An 18,523-nucleotide genomic window follows, 5' to 3' on the forward strand; every position below is an offset into this window, starting at 1 on the left:
CGAGCGGATTGGTCACCAGAGCTGTGCGTCATACAGAGTGGGCGGGGCCTGGAACGGGAGTTTATAATCAGGAATGTGTAGAATGGAAGCAGCAGTCAAACCTACCGAGTCAGCGCACCGACCGGTCCCATGCTCCCGGCTAGGACGCGCTACACCCGGATTACCCGCCGCCCCAACGCTTCTATTATGCGAGTCTTGTCTTAATCGGAGAAAAAATTATTTGTTCTCCTTTCTTATTAATTTGTCTTTTTTTTTCGCTCGACATCGATGACAAACTCGGCGAACATGAGCAAGAACGGAATAATGACTAGCATCCACACCAGGATAAGAGGCGAAGCGTTCCCGGCTGCTTACGAGCTGGTCGGCGAAGAACTGGGCAGGTAAACGTCTACCGGTGACCGGGACCCGTTGACGGTGGGAGGGGGGAACATTCCGGGTCTGCTCGTACGCCGGCCTGAATGGAATTTGCGGCGGAATCTTGATAGGTTTACATAAATCCGTTAATCACATTAGGTTTACTACCTGCACGTGCTAACAGGAAGCGTGTTGATTGAATCTCGCCCCCCCCCCAAATCTCGCGGGGTGATGAAGGGAGGAGGGAGTCTCGCGCTCCGACCGCCTGGGCGCGCAATGGTTGTGCGCTTTTGCGCATCTCCACCTTGGATGATGGTGTGTGTGTGTGTGTGTGTGTGTGTGTGTGTGTGTGTGTGTGTGTGTGTGTGTGTGTGTGTGTCAATCCAAGTCTATTATTTTAACTTAACCTCCCCCCCCCCTTCGTTACGCGCGTTTCTCTACAAGACGCAGTGTGAAACGCGCACCTCAAGTCGCCGCGGTGCGCGTTTACGCACCTCGAAGTGCGTCTTCCTGGAGGAAATCCACAAAATTAGCCAGAGATCGGTGATTTTAATGAGGTTCTTTTGCAAGTCGGTCCACTCGGCGTGACAGCTGTTTTCCTCGCCCTCTGAACCGATTCAACAGCTGTCTCTTTAATTCCTCTTTTCGATACACGATGCTCTGCAGAGTTTCCCTTGTGGGACACCCTGGGGTAAACTGGACAGCAGCCAGGGTTGGGGGGGGCAGGTTAGGAAGTATAGGACAGAGCAGCCTCTTAATACCCCCACCCCAAATCCCTCTTGTACCAGAATCTCGCAGTTGCCTTTCATGCATCTTTGACCTAACAGCGTCAAACCTGAAATCAGGCCTCATAATCACATTAAGCCAGAGTGTGTGTGTGCGTAGCTGCATTCCAGGAGATCAGATTTATAGTTTGTACATTAGAGCTCCTTGGTGCAGGAAATGAAATCCTATTCTTTTCAAGATTTTTTTTTTCTCCCTCAGAGCTCCCTCATAATTAAACTGCGTTACAAGAACCGCTCCCCTACCAAACGTGTCTTGGGGAATGTGTTGTGGTCAACCTGAAAGAAAGAGCTGCAACTTCTGTCTATGATGCAGGCAAATAAGATATGAGAGTTCTGCTTTTTGTCATCACACATCTGATGTGATGGAGACAAATGGCAGACAGAGCAGGAAAACCCTGAGAGTTTACTCACTGATGAGCATAATTGTGTGTGGGGTTTCAGGTCTTAAGGTGGCACCTGCTAGTGGTGGTCGGCCGAGTTTCCTTTGGCAATTGAGGGAAACTGAATCAAACTTCATGTGTAAGGTGGTGATGAAAGGGGCCTTTCAACTGTCAGGAAACACAATAGCATACAAGTTGGTCAGAAGATAGTTGCGTAGAGGGACCTTTAACCTGTTGTCACTCTTTTAAAAGGACCTCTTGTTGCTCTTTTCCACGGCTGGCGGTTGTTTCCTTTCAGCTGTATGTAGCTGCCGGCCTGCAGCGAACGGCTCTGAACTTGGCTAATTAAGGCTGAAAAGGCCGTGACGGGCTTTTTGCATTTCATTGCGGACAATGAATCGTCGCCATCGCTGGGAAATAGAACAGCAACGATTGGGCTCGCGGTGCCTGGGCAGAGGCCAAAACAGAACCGGGCCAGAACAGTTGCTGTTTTTGGTCTGCGGCACAATGGGCTCGGAGTAATGCTGTGTGGGAAAATGGCCGGCACCATGCTGACTGGACCCTTTCTGACTAAGACAATTCATTCAGTTTCGACTCACTTCGTTTATCTTTTCACACGCTGTTGTAATTTTCTCAGGCTTTCCTGTTTTTTTTTTTTTCTCCTAATACCTGCAACACCAGTTAGCCTGAAGGGGATGCTGACGTCCATTTTTTAATGTGGCTGAGAATGCCCAGAATTGACTGTACTGCAGGCGGGACCCCCTCGTCCCGCCTGCCCTGGCCCAGCCAGGTGGGTGGTCTCGAGGCCACTTTGTTACCCACTGGTTAGCTTTTGTGTGCCCGTCAAAGGCGAGGCAGACTCCGGCCGTCTGTCTGGGAGGAGATGTCAACATAATTCCATTTGTACCCCAATGTAGAGAAAGGGAGGTGGACAAGGTCTGATTAGGAGCTCGTGGGTTGTGGGTCATCCCGGAGCACAGAGAGGCAGCCACTGCACATGCCCGTCGCTGAATTTTAACACCTCCCACGAACTCATCATGGGGTGTTTTGAAAATAAAATGGGCTGGGCTTTGAAATTGGTTTTCCCAAAGTGACGTGTGACATCCAGCGCCAGCGGTCTTCTCGTGCCTTTGTGTCGGCATGACCCTTTTTCAAAGCACTATCAGCCTCATCTGGACCCTGGCCACTCCTCAGCAGGCTTTCAGAAGTTATCTGTCTCTTGTCTGAAGGAGAAAACGAGCATATTGTAAAACGTCGTTTTCAGTTGGCCCATATCTGTAGAGCGGTGGTGCCACTATGTTTTCAAATGATGCTGCTTCACCTTATCTCTAGTCTACAACCCCACCCTCTGCTCGAGTGGCCTGCCGGCGGGGTTTTTCCCCAACATCTTGCACTGCAATCTCGGTTTCACGATGAGGTGAAACCTAGATTACAGTTTGTCCGGTAATTCTACCCTGCTACCGCTGCAGTCACACAGCTGAAAAGCGGTCCCGCGGTCCGTTCAGCTGCTTGGACACGGAACCGAACCATCTCTGACTGTATATGTTTGAAAAGCCAGTAATGTGGTGGGGATTATTCAGCCTTCTCACGAATCTCCCCCCCCCCCCCCCCCGCTCTTTTCCCAGGGGAAAGTTCGCTGTGGTGAAGAAATGCATTGAGAAGGCAACGGGGAAGCAGTATGCTGCCAAGTTCCTGAGAAAGCGACGGAAGGGCGAGGACTGCCGCATGGACATTTTGAACGAGATCGCAGTGCTGGAATCAGCCAAGGCGAACCCCTTCGTGGTGGCACTGCACGAGGTCTACGAAACCAGCACGGAAATCATCCTCGTACTGGAATGGTGAGCCTCGACCCATGAAAGAGCACAAGCAAAGGTCCTTCAAGACTGGCATGTGCGCGTGTGTGTGTGTGTGTGTGTGTGTATGTGTGTGTGCGCGTGTGCGTGTGTGTGTGTCCAGACAAACACACACATACAGAAACAGTGGTGAAAAGGGTCCCCATTTAAACTTTACACAACTGTTGAAACCAAAGGTCCCTCAACTGCATTTTGAATGCAGAAGCTTGAAATGCCTTTGGAAAGACTCCTCTACTGTCTTCCTTGAATTCTTGTTCTTTTTTCTAAGAAATTAATTGTGGAAAACCTTCTGTTAAAATGTCATCCACTGTATGTGGCTTCATGTAAATTATCAGTTTTTGTTTAGTTTTTTGCTTTAAACTGCCAGATGTATGGAAACTACCCATCTTGGCATAGAGATTGCTATGCGGTAGCTGCTGAGAGCATGGTTTCGAGCATCTCAAGTCTTCCTCAACTCAGAGTGAGACGTGCGCATGCAAAATGCATGGCGGCACATGATTGTGATGATTGTGACCATACATGGAAATTCTCCCCGGCTCTGCAGTCGCTTCACGCCGCCACAACACCTTAGTTTCTAAACGGTGTGGTGAGAAACTCTCTTTGAATACGGAGGAAGCGCAGTTGTAGCATGACCACATTCACACTTTTTTTTTTTTTTTCAAATTTCCCCAGTCAAACGAGGATATTGCGTTTATCGAAAGGATCAGCAGTTTCACACGCTGTGTGATTTAGTCAGAATTAAACCCATGCAACTGCAGACTGAATTTTTGCTAGCAACCGAGTAACTCCATCCGTTCCGCCGATTTTGTTTCAAGTAAGCCAGAGTCAGTCTGTGAGACAAAAACCTCCAGTGGAAGCTGCATTTCCCGGTATTTGTCCTATGTTTTCTAGCCCTCCTACAAGTGACATCCCATAAAACATTTTTTTTTTGCTTTTTTATTGCAATTTTATGAGTTCAGCTGTTTGTGGGTCCATCAATCATTTCTGCTAAGCTGGGCTCAAAACTTTAAGGTTCCTTGGAAAACATTTTCCAGAAGCCCCTTATTTGGATCACCTGCATTTCGAACCAGCTCCAAGTGGCGGCTTAACCCAGGATTCTGCAGACGAGGGGAACCGAAGTGAGATTAGCCGCTTGCTTGACCCTCTGAAACCGTCTCCGCTGTCCGCCTCTGGCCTGTTGCGGTTGCGTATTCAATGACGTAATGCAGAGCGTCCTGGCTGCCCGGAGTAAAGCCTCTAATTAGGATTTGGAAAGAGCACGTCGCACCTTAATTGCCTCCCTCCCCTCATCACACCGAGGTAACACGGGGCAATTAGACTTGAACTCCCTTTGTCTGACCCAGTAATTGAACCACTCACTGCTCCGACCAGAAGACCTCTCCACCCTCCCAAAGACATGGTATGCCTCTGCAAAACAAAGGCCTCTCTGTAGGGGGGGGGATAGCTGTGATTGACCTCTGACTGAAGTGTGAAAGGGGAAGTAGCTGCACAGGCTGGTAGAAAAAACATTGCAGGAGGTCAGCAGGGACCTGGCGGGTGACTGCCGGTGGAGCTGCACTAAGTCTGTCAGCATGTAATGGGGCCGCCGCCGCACACAGGCACTAGACACCAAAAAAAAAACCCCAAACAATTCTCAATTTCTAAACTGTATATTCTGCTCTGACTTTCCCAAAAGTTGCCTCAGCATTCACAGTAAGACTTTTTTTTTTTCCACCAAATAGCAACATCTTTCAAACTGTCTGACATCAGCATGACTTTCGGGCAACACAAACCCTTTTTCCACTTCTTGTGGGTTTTCGATGTATGCGGCGAGCGCAGCTCCCAAAAGTAGCACACCGCCACACTGGTTTAAACTGCTGCTGCGCACCCATGCACCACATCCTTGGTTATGTCAGAGAGATGGTAGCAGGGAGAAGTCCCCCCCCCCCCTCACCACCGCTGTAGATGTGGCCCCAGCGTGAGTCAGAGCCACAGAAAGCCCCAGTGCAGTCACTGCACCGAGGAACCGTGGCCAGACTCAAAATGAACACGCGTCACCTTTCATCTCTTCAACTTGGTGACCATCTGATAATGCACCCCTATGTTTCGTGCCCAGTGCCGCCCTTAATTTCCTGCTTAGGCCAAAAGCAATAAACCAATTTTAGCTTCTTGTGGAGAAACGCGAGGTTTCTCGCGATAGGCAGTCGACCGTAGATAAAGGGGTTTAACCCACATTTGACCAACACTGAAGTTCAGCTCATATTGAGTTCACCCTTCAAATGATCTCTTTAACATCCATGTTTGAATCTCAACAAAGCAAAGGAGCGTCTTGTAATTTTATTTAATGACCGTAGCGTGGCATGACAGTTTAATTTCTAATCATCCCATTGCCATATTTTGTTTGGAGAATAATCTCTCATATTTATGGACATTTTATGTTCTCAATCTCCTCACAATGTAACCATTAATGAGATCTACAGAGGAATCGCTGCTTTTCTATCGGCAGTAACATAGCGCTGGTGCCAGATTTGGCCTGTAGGCAGAACCAGGTTGTTGGAACAGGACCGCGACCACCCGCCTCGGTGGCCTTTACGAACAAATACTCGAGAGTTTGAGGGTCTGCACTCAACAGCCGAACCAACGATAGTGAAGTTGAAAGGTTTTCTCGACATTCGTCTGCTATAGTCCACTTCAGGGAAGTCTGTATGCAGCAAGTCCTCGACCCCGCATAGGGGGATTAGCAACACTGGACACGCCGACCGCCCGCACACAGGCTACATTTGCATGCTAGGATGCCAAATATATATGCGCAGCAAGGCATATAACTAAGGAGCTTTCTCATGAGACTAGAGGCAGAGGTATTTCCAGAGTTCTTTGTTTTTCAGCATCTGAAAACATACCTGTATGTCAAAGAGCCTGTCCAGGAAGAGATCCCCCTGTTTTAACTGAAACTGGATGCTTTTAGTAGTACGTATATATTCATCAAAGTGTCGGTTTGAACTCAGACCTCTCAGACAGTGAAAGGAGTAACTTTTGGTGTTTCAAAGCCAGGATTGTATTAAACATTATATGTCTCAAGTGCACTAAAAAAAAACATGTTCAGCTTTGGACATGGAACGGAGTTATTTTCATTAAGTAGGTAGCAGGTCATGCGTTTGCTACAAGGAGAAAAAAAACGAAAGAAAGGATTATATCAACCAATGATGGATATCCTCAAAATCCAGCAAAACATGGGCATTATTTCCACAGCTGAGGTTCGTAAACGGCGCAGGTTTAGGAGGCTAACGGTGGATCGTAGTCCTGGCGGTTATGTAACGTACAAGCCCAGGGCCTAGTCACAATGTTTCCTCTGACGATCAAAAGCATGTGTGCCACCTAAATCCCCCACACATGGTTCCAGTTTTGCCGGACGAACTTGTCAGCTCAGGGCAGTGATCTGACTGATGGAGCATCCAACATAAATCCACCGTGTCTCCACTTCATTTAGCACTGTTACACAAGCGCGGCAAGACAGGGCAAGGAACCTGACTATGTCTTGGATCAATGTGAGAACTGGCTAATGACTAAATTCCAAAAAAGGATAATCCCCTTTGTGTTTTTATGAAGGAAAAGAGAAATTCGCTTTGTGGCTCAACAGTATCTTGTTACCAACTTGAACCCCTCTCCACCCCATGGAATCCATAGGCTCTGGCCTTTTGCTTTTTAAACCCTAGAAGAGGTTCCTTTTTTGGATCACACTCTCCTGTTTGCATCCTGCATTTGGATTTAGAAACCTTTAATATGTCAGAAGCTGGTATCTGAACCTGCTGTGGACTGGTTATTTTCTGAGAAAGGGGAGGAAACTACATTAACATCGTTTCGATCTTTTTTGGCCTTGACCTTTTGTTTTCTCAAGCTAAAGCGCAATGGCCAGGAGTGGGTTATGTAACTGTAAAGAAAATGCTAATGACCAGAGTGGACTTCACTTCACATTTTATTAGTAACGTCTCCTAGTTTTGTTTTCTCAGATTTTCCCTTCTTGTGTTTTCCCCCTGTTCCAGCGCCGCCGGTGGCGAAATCTTCAACCAGTGCGTGGCTGAGAACGAGGAGGATGCCTTCACAGAGGAGGACGTGGTGCGGCTTTCGAGGCAGATCCTGACCGGCGTGGTCTTCCTGCACCAGAACAATGTGGTGCACTTGGACCTGAAAGTAAATACCACCTTTGAACGCTTATGTGGCGATATGGAATAGTCCATTCCCTCGGGTGACAGGCGTCGGTGGGGGCGGGGGAGCTAATTTCTGTTACGTAACTCTTCACCTTGTTCAGTGTGTCACAACATGTTTCCCACAAGTCAGTGATCGACGCTCTGAACTATTCTACCTTCGATCTAAACACTTATTAGATCGCTGTTTTTCGAATCACTTTGAAACAGCAAATCAAAAGCAATTCTCAATGACCACAAGCCAGACTTCTGGTGCAAGATGATGGCACAGGCCCAGGTTTCTGGTGGGCCGCTAAACTGTAATCATCCGAGCCAGAGTGTTTTTGTCGGAGCCGGTCCAGCCAATCGCGGCTCTCCGACCATCTTGGCACAGAGCAAGGAGGTGTTTTACGCACACAAGAGTACGCACGCATCAACCGCGGGGCTATCTAAGCTGCTGGCAGGGACATCCGACCTGTTTTCAGTCTCCTCTGATTAGCTTAGGCGACGATTTTGAGATCAGAGGAGCATTTAGATGCTGACTGATGGACCAGATAACAAATCCTCACCTCAAACAGCAAGCCAATGCCAAATACCATTCATGTTGACTTCTTAGTTAACGACCTCAGACTCTTCAAACAATTATCCGCTGTTATGTAACCCCCCGTTCTAATCTGCGTGGTCTCTCCCCCCCGCAGCCCCAGAACATCTTGCTCACCAGTGCAAGACCTCTGGGTGACATTCGCATCGTGGACTTTGGCTTGTCCAGATGCATGGACAACATCACAGAGGTGCGGGAGATCCTGGGCACCCCCGAGTACGTAGGTGAGTCCCTGACCCCATCCTGCGACCGACCAACCCCCAACAAATTCAGAACCACCGGTGCAATTTCAAATCCTCTGGATTTTTCTACCGACTCATTTATTTGCGCCGCGTGCCTTCTTGCAGCGCCAGAGATCCTGAACTACGAACCTATCAGCACCGCGACAGACATGTGGTGAGTTCGCTGTCTTCAGCTGATGCGTAGCAGTAGATCCTCTCCGTTACATACGTTCGATTAGCTATTGAATTAGCAGAGCTGCCTATAAACAACCTTTCCCCCCCACCAGGAGCATCGGGGTCCTGATCTACATCATGCTGACAGGCGTGTCCCCCTTCCTGGGCGAGAACAAGCAGACAACATTTCTCAACATCTCCCAGTTGAGCGTGGACTACTCTGAGGACACCTTTGAAGGGATCTCCCCCTTGGCAGTGGACTTCATCAAAACCCTGCTTCTGAAGAACCCCAGGTGAGATGCTGATCGGATCACTGCGACAAACATGATTTCCCCTCGGCTCCGCACCCACCTGATTCATATCGAACAGGACGTGAGTCCATTTTTTACTTCGTCACAAGTGTGGTAACATGACTTTGCATCACACAAGCAAATGTTCATTTCCTTTTGTGCAACTGAGTATTACAGTTTGAACTGTATGAGGACATTTAAATGGGGCATAAATGTCATATGGACTTGTTGTGCTGCGTTCAGGTACGAGGACGCAAGCTTGGATCTTGCAGCATTGAAGGCCTAACAGAGGCAAAACGATGGGGGCGGGAAAAATAAGGAAGAGGATAAAGGCACCAGAAATAGAGACACTCAGTCACTGCTTGTCACACAAACACAACAACCAGGTCCAGATTCAGTGTCCTCACATCGAAGGATGTAGTGTAAACCCTTTCTCACAAAAAAATTCATCTTGGAAAACCGTTTCTGTAAGAATCACTGCACTCTGCCAACTCACACAGCCGAAGATGGGCTCACCGGCGCCCTGTGTTTTTCACGCCTAAGCATCACCTCCACGCTGCTTTGTATTCTGGCCGTGGCGCATCGACGCAGAGCGGCAGTGACCCATGTCTCGCGTCGGGAGCCTCGCAGGAGATTAGCGGCCGCGCTGGAAAGACTGTGGGATTCTTTGGCGTTTGAGTCATCGTTGATCGATGAAAGGAAACAGTCCCGACTCGTGTTTTCCTCTTCCCAGAAAGAAAACTGGTTATATAAACGATTTCAGGAATTTCACTCATCCATAATGTTATTGTTTTTGTGTGTACAGGAAAAGAGCCACGGCGGAAGAATGCCTCAACCATCCTTGGCTGAACCCCCACCCCCACTCCCACTCCCACCCGCAATCCCAGCAGCGCCTCCATGCATCCTCTTCGGACGAGCTGGAGACGAGCCAGTCTGAGTCGGAGCCCGAGAGCCCGGCCCTAAGCCCCGAGCTGGACTTGATCGGCTCGTACCTGACGTGCCCGTGCCAGGGGGAGCTGAAGACGGGGCGCGACGCCTTCTCCTTCAGCGAGCCCCCCTTTCGCACGCGGCCCGAGATCCAGCAGGAGCTGATCTGCTGAGCGACGCCTGTCGCAGGCGGAGAGACCAAAGAGAAAGAGACTTCCACGGGCGAAGCGAACGCCGGGAGCCGGCGAGCACGCGGTTCGCCGGCCTCGGTCCGACTCCAGGCCGGGACAAACAGAGCTTTCCGCCGGCTGCTTCCACTGCTGTGACGTCTGCGATTTGGGCTGGGTGGACTCTGATACCTCTGCGTCTGTGTGTGTGTGTGTGTGTGTTTTTTCAAACAATGCCTGCTACCATATGCTAATTTATTACAGCACGGGAAACATGAGCGGTATAAAAGATGCTGAGGGAAGATGCGGCACTCGACCAGTGGCTGGTCGTCACCGGGACCCCTGAGGCGATTGGGCCTCAACTCATTCACTCCTGCGTGCACACCTATTGTTTTTTTTTTTTTTTTTTTTTTTTTACCCCATTAGCCTTTTTGAACTGGGTTTCAGAGGCCATGTCTCCAGCTTCCACAGGTAATGAGCAAAGCTCAAGCAGAATGGACCTCTGAGATCACCTTTTGTTGAAGGAAGTGAAGAATTTTATTTTTTTTTTTGTCCGAATTGTTCTGCCGAACAAAGGAATGAAAGCAGCAGAGCAACTTTACCGAAACCGTCGGGTTTGCCGATGATGGTTTGCAGTGCCTCAGAAGGCCCTTAAATACAAAGCCACGCTGATGCCTGCATTTAAGACAGAAAATGGGAGCATTTTTATTTTTAAGAGCACTTTTTGTTAATGGAGTTTCATTTCGTAGTAAAACAAACCAAAGGCTCATCAACCACAGTCATACAACTCACTGTAAATATTATCTATAATCCACAACCTACTGTTCTCACACACATATACTGGGTTTTGTTGTGTTTTTTTTTTTTTTTTGTTTTTTACAAGAAACTGCCACTCTGTTAAATTTATTTTTGTGTTTTTTACATTGTAAATGTTCATCCTCCTCTTTGGGCTAAAGCTGAAATTGCACAAGATATTATTATTATTTCTTTCACACTTAAGTGCGACGTCACTGCCAGAGAGCAAGTCGCTCAGGAACAATGACGCGGTCAGCGAACGGCCCCGAGTTGTGAACATGCGTGATATTTGCCTGTGCTCTGATGCTCGAGATTGATGAGTAATAATATTGTAACAAAAATGAGATCGAGATGTAAGAATAATGATTGAATTTTTTTTTTCTTTTTTTACCTTTTGTATGAACGTTAACATTATTATTATTATTATTTTTTTTCTTTGATAACTTTTTCTTACTCCTGTTCTTGTCTCTCTCATGAACTCCAGGCAGGTTTGCACTCGTCCTCGTGGACAGAACGTCGGATATGAATAAATGTTGTTGGCATGCATTACAAAATGTAACCAAGGAAGGAAAAAAAAAACAAAAAAAAAAACCATACATTTTGTATCAAACTTTTGCTCCCCGTGTCTTAAATGTTTTGAGAATGAGATAATAAGCAGTGTTCTGCAGATCACCACTTCCTGGTATGAGTTCAGTTTAATTAAATGATATTGTAAAAGGAATAACAACAACACCTTTTCCACAGTCGACTCTACTGTTTCCAGTTTGACTCTCAGCTGACTTTAAAATCCATTCCATGTCATGAGTGATTCTTTAGCTCAGGATTAGCCTTCCAGAAAAGTCTCTTTGAACCTGGTTCCCAATGCAAAGTGTACAAAAAAATCTGAAAATGAAAACCCAAAGAACCAGGCTGCTCCTTCTGAGGGTTATGAGAAATCTCAGTTTTATCTAATGGGTATGAGATTGACTAGACGCTCTACCAAGTTCAAAATCTTTGGTCAGACATGTCAGACAACACCCTTTATTATTATTGTTATTATTATTGTTATTATTTACTAAACTCATATGAGGCTATTTGTAAAGTCCATGCAGGGCTGCTCTGCTACCTTCACCAAAGCACTTAGCATTGCTTATTCACTTATTCACTTGTGATAACTGAAATATTAGCCCCCCCCATGCACTCACTTGTCAATTCTCTCAATGTTTGAGTGCTTCTGCTGACAAGTCAGCGGATCTAAAAATCAGGGAAGATCAGATGAGCGCCCCCCCCCCAGCTTTTCTTCTTATTTTTAGCGACAAGAGTTTTTCGGGTCCAGAAAAAAAAAATCAAAGGTCTCTCGGGCCGCTCGGCCGTAAATATCCTACAGCTCCTCGCACAGGAAATACCAGGATCCCGAGAAGGGTAACAGGCGGTAATGCTTTCCACTGTAGTGGCTCTATACCACACATGTGCTTGTTTACTCATGTCGGGGTTAAACAATATCCCTTCCTGCCCGGGTCGCAAATTCTTTCTTTTAGCGGGCCCTTCCTCGGCCGCTCAGCGACGAGCCCTTCCTGCTCGGATCTGGCCAATAAGGCTCTCGGGGCCCAGACTGATTGCTTCCTCTCAAGAAAGTCCCGCTGCCGTGTGGAGCTGAGGAATTCCAGAAATGTTCATAACTGGCCTCTTTACTTATTTCAGACCGTGTCCTCAAGGCCTCTGCACACACACACACACACACACACACATCGGCCTCATGGGGTTTGCATTCTCAGTGGGAGGTAATACACCGCACACACACATACACACGTTACAGAACACAATGTGATGAAGTGGCTTATTCTCAGAAACACTGGGGATCAGTGGATGTGACCGTGATATTTCAAATTCAGCGATGATCTGAGACAGATGTGGAGATGTCTGGGCCGGGTCTTTCAAAAGTCGGAGGCTCCTGCAAACCCAAACAAACACGCGGACCAAAGCTGACGTTCAGATAACCTGCGGTGGACTTAATGGTTTCCCATGGTTGAATGTCAACAACTTCCCTTTCAAGCTGTGCGTTATCTCCCCAATCCATTTCCCCTCTCTGGAGCTGGATCACTCTCAAAACTGGAAAATTGGAAATGTTTTGATTGATTTTTCTTCATCTGCTTCCCGCGGACAGCCGGAGATATGTTAACAATCTCGAAAAAATGCAAGCACTGTTGCGTGATGTCTTTTTTTTTTATTATTAAACCCTTTTCACGGACGATCACCAGACCTACATTGGCATAGAAATAGACAAATCAGATAGCAGGAAGGGTCGCGCAGAGGCAGATAGTAAGAAGACCTTCAAATTGACAGGAAATGCAACAAAAACAACACAAGACGAAAAGATTAGAACAGACAAAACCACATTATCTTCTATTTCTAAGGAACTCGTAGAGCTCTTTTATGGGCCTTGTCTCTACTCATTTGGTGGTAGAGTACCACTGGTGCTTCTTGGTACGCAGTGGTACTTTTTGTTGCCCGGCGATGGCTTGTGCCTTGTTCTGTTTTGTATAAGGGTCATTCCTGGTAGATTTATCTCTCGCCGTCACGTATTGCCCTGACTGTTTTCATTCATTCACTTCCTCCCAGCACATACAGTAACTTCAGTATAGTATGCCTGTGCCTGCCCTTCCTAACAGCCGTGGTAAACAAGACCACGGATGAATGCTTCCTGCGCTCAGTCACGGTGGAAGGATACTACGCCGCCCTCCAGCTACGGAGGTCCGTGCACAACCGAAGATTGGTATGACACGGCGTGCTGAAGACGAGTATCCATTCGCCACGGGGCTGCGCTGACAGGCGGACGACCTCAGGGACGAAACTTCCAGTCGGAAAAGGTCAAAGTCAAGAGCGATTATTTATATGGCGCCAAATCACATCACAGAAGGTCCGGACCACACCATATCCATACATCCATCTTCTGGCACTTTTCCTGGGCGGGGTCGCAGGGGCAGCAGCTGAAGCAGAGGCCCAGACTTCACTCTCCCACTTCGTCCAGCTCTTCCGGGGGGGAGATACTCCCAAGCCAGCAGGGAGACAAAGCGTGTCCTGGGTCTCCCGTAACCGGAAACCATCCTGACCAGATGCCCGAGCCGCCTCATGGGCTCCTCTTGATGCGAAGGAGAGCCTTGGATCACTGGGACATGAGAACACCTCCACCGCGGTAAGACGGCGACTCTAGTAGGACACTACACTCTTCAAGACGATTGACAGAAACCCAACGTTCCCCCAGGGTCCACACTCAATGTGGGGCTTCTGCCTTCTGAAAAATTCAACAAACTCCACTATTTAGCACCAAAATACGGATGAGAGGGTATTATTGTATCCATAGCAACAGCACCCCATACTTGTCTTCCAAGTGGCAGATTTTCAGGCTTTTCTTGGCCGAGGAGGCGACAGGCCAAGCGGCCACAGAGCAGCGCGGCTGGCCGAGGTTCAGGCAAACTCCACTTTGAAGCACCGCGGCTCGCACAGCAGGGTTTTGTTTCTTACCGTATTTTTTCGGTCTGAACTCGCTCTCCAAATTTTTTGAAACTCCTTTTCTGGCCCAAGGTGAAGGGAACGCTGATTTGCATTGTACCATGCAAGAATGAAACGCGCCAACAGTTCTGAGTTCGACTCAAAATGGAGTGCTTCTTGGTGCTTTCTCTATTCAGACCTTTCCACATCCACCAAAATGGAGGGTTCAATGATCTGAATTTGAATCTACAACCTCCTGATTTGCTTCCAGGATTTTCATCAAAGGGCCGGATGTTGTCGGGGTCCTCCGCTAATCGCCGCTAACACCGCCAGCTTCTCCCCCGCCGCCTGAGCTCCTGCTACATTTGTCATCCTCGGTATCTTATAACCGGCCGCCTCCTGTGTCCCCCATCCCTCCATCCAACCCCCCCCACGTCTATGTCAGTCGACCGGATTTCTCAGAAGCGGTTCCCCCTCGCACCTTGTGTAATGGAGACATTCCTTTACGCTTATGTTCCTGATTATACTGTGGTGGGTGGATGGATGAAGGGTCGGGACATGTGTGTGTGTGTGTGTGTGTGTGGGGGGGGGGACACAAAAATACTATCAATACGCATACTCTGAGATTCGGGAAACAGGCCCTTCTGTTCACTCTTCATCTTCATTCTTGTCCAGTACTTTAATAAATGCAGCTGACCTCTGCATCATCTCCGCGACTGGGCAATGTAAAGTTAATCAAGTTTTTCTTTCCTTTCATCCCTTAAGAATGCTCGGGATGAACCCCCCCCCCCGAGTCTACATCTACCCCCTGCACCCCCCTCAAAATTGGTTCACTCCTGCTACATTCCAGCAGTGACCTTAAGCCAGGGGTGCACGTGCAAAGCCATGTAAAGCCAACGGTGACTTCGAGCACTGTTGTTTGACCCCCGGAGGGCGATCTCACCAACTGGTGGAAGTGAATGCATAAGAAAAAAAAAAGCAGAAAATAAGGGGGGGGGGGGTAGTTTGTCGTGACGAATCGCAGGCTTCGGGGGGAAATTGAAATTGTCAAGTCACATGCTGACCGGGACAGAGGACTCGGAAGACTTAGCTTACGTGTCCCTGCGAAAAATAAGACGGGGAGAGTATCCAGGAGGCGTTCCAGCCGTCGAAACCACCGGTAATGTGTTTCTCATGTTGGTGTTTTCTCAGCGGCGAAGGGAAGCGAATGCCTTTGGTTCTGCCGAGCTATTTATTCTGTCCTTGGAAACGGAGCGACAAAGGCGGGACGGACAAAGAGTGGCGCGACCTGCCATTGCGACCCGTTCCCCTCCGTGCCCGACCTGGACGTGGGGTCAGAGGTGGGATCTCGGCCCCGCGGAGCGCCTGACCACGCCAGGGGAAACCGCAGAATTAGGCCTCAGTCTCAGGGTGGGTCGGCCCGCGCACAGAAACACACTTGTTTGGATTTATGCGACCGCAGTGCACAAGAACGCCCGCTCACATGTCCTCCAACCGCAGCTGACACACACACACAGACACACACACACACACACACACACACACCTGCAGGTGAACTCTGCCCACTGACTGCTACAAGCATCGGGATCTGGGTTCTCAGACCAGACTTTTGGGAATTAAAAAAAAAAGATTTGAAGTCTCGATCTTTTCAGTGCACAGCACTGTGCTTGTTTACTACGGCACCGGATTAAGCGGTCATCGGGAGCACATGCGCACAAAGAGAAAAACACACGGCTCCAGACACCAACCTGCACTGGAAATCCTCTTTCGGGGGAAATCGGGGAACGTAGCGGAGTTTATTCGGCTCAGATATTTACCAGCCGGGAACAAACATAACTGCGCAGAAGTCAAATGACATAAACCTCGATCGGTTATCAATAACCGGTTATCAAAGAACGCCATTCCGGGACTGAAAACATTCCCTGACAGCGTTTTCCCAACGCGGCAGACACTGCTTTTCTTGTTGCTCTGTCAGGGATGGTGAAATATCTCTTCAGACGGAGGAGAGGCCAGGCACCTCGATGGAATTTTCCCCCTTCCAGGAATATTTCCTGCCGTTCCAGGGGGAGCTCTGGAACCACCCCAGAGTCGGCTGTCTCATCGTTTCACATGATTGTCACTTTTAACTCCTCTCTTTTACTCCCTTCTTCCTGTTATCGCTCTGTGTTATGCAATCGCGGCTCAAAGAGGTATGCAGATGAGCGCGTGTTTGTGTGCGTAAACACGTCGCTCCCTGTCAGATTCCCATGAAAGCATCGTGGAAACAATGGCTGGGGGGGGTCAGGAAGGTCGTGGAAAACTGTTTGAAGAACAATGTTATCTGGAGAGCCGTAATCATAATCCCGGTTATGAGGAGCAGTGATGGGCGTTTGAAGGCAGAGAGGATATCCCAGACACACCTGGGCCTCCGGGTCACCCGGCGGACGTGACCTCCTGCAAGCAGAGCCTCTCAGGGATCCTCTACAATGCATAAATGCTCTCAGCCTTGAACCCCTGACCTTCCCCTCCACCTGTGGATCCCGTCTGAAGCCCTCGCTTCGGTCAAACTGCGCGAGAAACCACAGAGAAACCACGAAGGTCGCGGTTGAGGTGTCATTGAGCTGTTCCGAAAGGCTCGCATTTTTGGATAATTGAAATTGGTTTAACGTGTTTCTATCTTCAGGGTTGATTTAAGGCAGTAAGTCTTTAGGCTCAGACACGCAGGGGGTTGTGAAGAAGTAGGTCTTCCACGTATCGGGGGCCGGGCTGTACGTGCCAAAGCCGCTCGGAGCATCAATGGGCTGTGAGAAGCAGCCGAGCTGATCTTCGGGATAAATATGACGAATTCGAGCCAAGACGCACACAACTTCCCCTCATCAACCTCAACGAATTTCCGCATGCGAGGACAAGGTCACCTCAGATGACGAAAACCGGGTGCGTCAATGCCGAACTGAAAATAAATTAGAGCGCAGAGATACGGACCATGGCCCTGGAAGTCGATCGTGTTTGCGTGTTTGGGAAACCCGGCGAGGCTGGGGGGTTGAGAGGTGGAAAAGGCGGCCATGTTGGCTCAGTGTCTCCACACTCCACCTGAGCTTAGGACTCCCTGGGTGTAGATGACCTCAGGAAAAAGGGATTTTAATACAGATGTCAAAAAATATTATTCATGCATAATAAACTGGTATTCATTTTGTGTTTGTTGGATTATTCCCTTCTATGTAGGTATTGGTTGTTTTTCTCATTTCATGGAGGGGACGCCTGTTTGCTCCCTCACTTTTTTCCATCAACCCCTTTTTTTTTTTCTTTTTCTGAGTATAAAAGTTTTTGCGGGTGGAAAACAGGAGGGAAAAGAACATCGGTATCATTCCTGAGTAGAGGAGTGTGCAGTATCTTGGACGAGAGGGGGAAAAAAAATAAACCCTCCTCTGAGTCACCCAATGCAACAATGGGGGATACAGTGAGCCCGATGCAGATTCATGCAACACGTGAAGCTGGAGGTCGTCGGGCCCCTTCTGACTGCAGTTTGACCTCAAATACACAAACACACCCTCTCTGTCTTTTCAGTGTTTGGCACAGAAATATAATTTGGCTGCAAACGTGACAGTCACACTCATGATCCGAGATGCCGCATGAATGCCCCAAGGTCTGGGTTTGGATCATGGATCATGGATTCCCCCCCCCCACCCGCATCACAAGCGACAACAACAGCTGCGAAGGGATTTCTGTCATCCCCAAGTCGAGTCCGCCATAACCCTCCAAGCAGCACAACATTCCCTGAGATGGTTCCCTGCCAACGCTGGAGTGCATTTAACGTTCGAGTCAGATAAAGGAGCAAAATAATAAGCTCTGTCTCGTTGGAGTTTATCCTTTGGAGGAGGAGATGTCGCTGGAAGAGAAGGAGTCATCGGGAGTGTAAACACTGCAGGATTTCTTTCATAAGCTTGTCCTCCCCTTCTGTTTATACACGACACTCTGGGAAATATCACATTAAATGAGGTTGTTAGAAAAAAAAAAAAGACAAATAAAGAGTTCAGTTATTACTTTGGGATGTTGTGACTAATAGCTGAGCGCCCACCTACCCCCTGCACCTCCTTTTTGAAAATACACAGATAGAGAACATGCTGTCCCCCATCTCAGATTGGTGCTTTCATGCAGGGTGGCCTCCCAAGGAGCCACTAGACGGTGGGGAAAATGGAGAAATTTAAAAAAAAAAAATGTCCATTAGACTTTGTTTTGGCAGCAGTAACCAAAAAACAAACTCTCCATTACAGATCAGTCCCAGTTTTAATGGGCTGAAATATGAAAATCAGGCATTGGTGTAAAAGCTGCCTTTTCTCTGCAACGGTTCAGACAGAGGTTCAAATACTAT

At 48.3% G+C, this 18,523-nt stretch overlaps 1 protein-coding gene across 1 annotated transcript; it reads left to right on the top strand.

The window, feature by feature from the left end:
* The first annotated feature begins 106 nt into the window (after nucleotides 1-106).
* Nucleotides 107-11,317, top strand: stk17al (serine/threonine kinase 17a like). Its single transcript, XM_086175380.1, has 7 exons — nucleotides 107-380; nucleotides 3,145-3,357; nucleotides 7,392-7,539; nucleotides 8,231-8,357; nucleotides 8,481-8,529; nucleotides 8,642-8,821; nucleotides 9,624-11,317. Exons 1-7 carry the CDS (start codon nucleotides 268-270, stop codon nucleotides 9,916-9,918), a joined length of 1,125 nt encoding a protein of 374 aa, XP_086031506.1. The 5' UTR covers nucleotides 107-267; the 3' UTR covers nucleotides 9,919-11,317.
* The last annotated feature ends 7,206 nt before the right edge of the window (nucleotides 11,318-18,523 follow it).

Source organism: Fistularia commersonii, chromosome 28 (assembly GCF_037954325.1).
Source record: "Fistularia commersonii isolate RoL2024-O1a breed Wild chromosome 28, RoL_Fcom_v1.0, whole genome shotgun sequence".
NCBI classification, from domain to species: domain Eukaryota; kingdom Metazoa; phylum Chordata; class Actinopteri; order Syngnathiformes; family Fistulariidae; genus Fistularia; species Fistularia commersonii.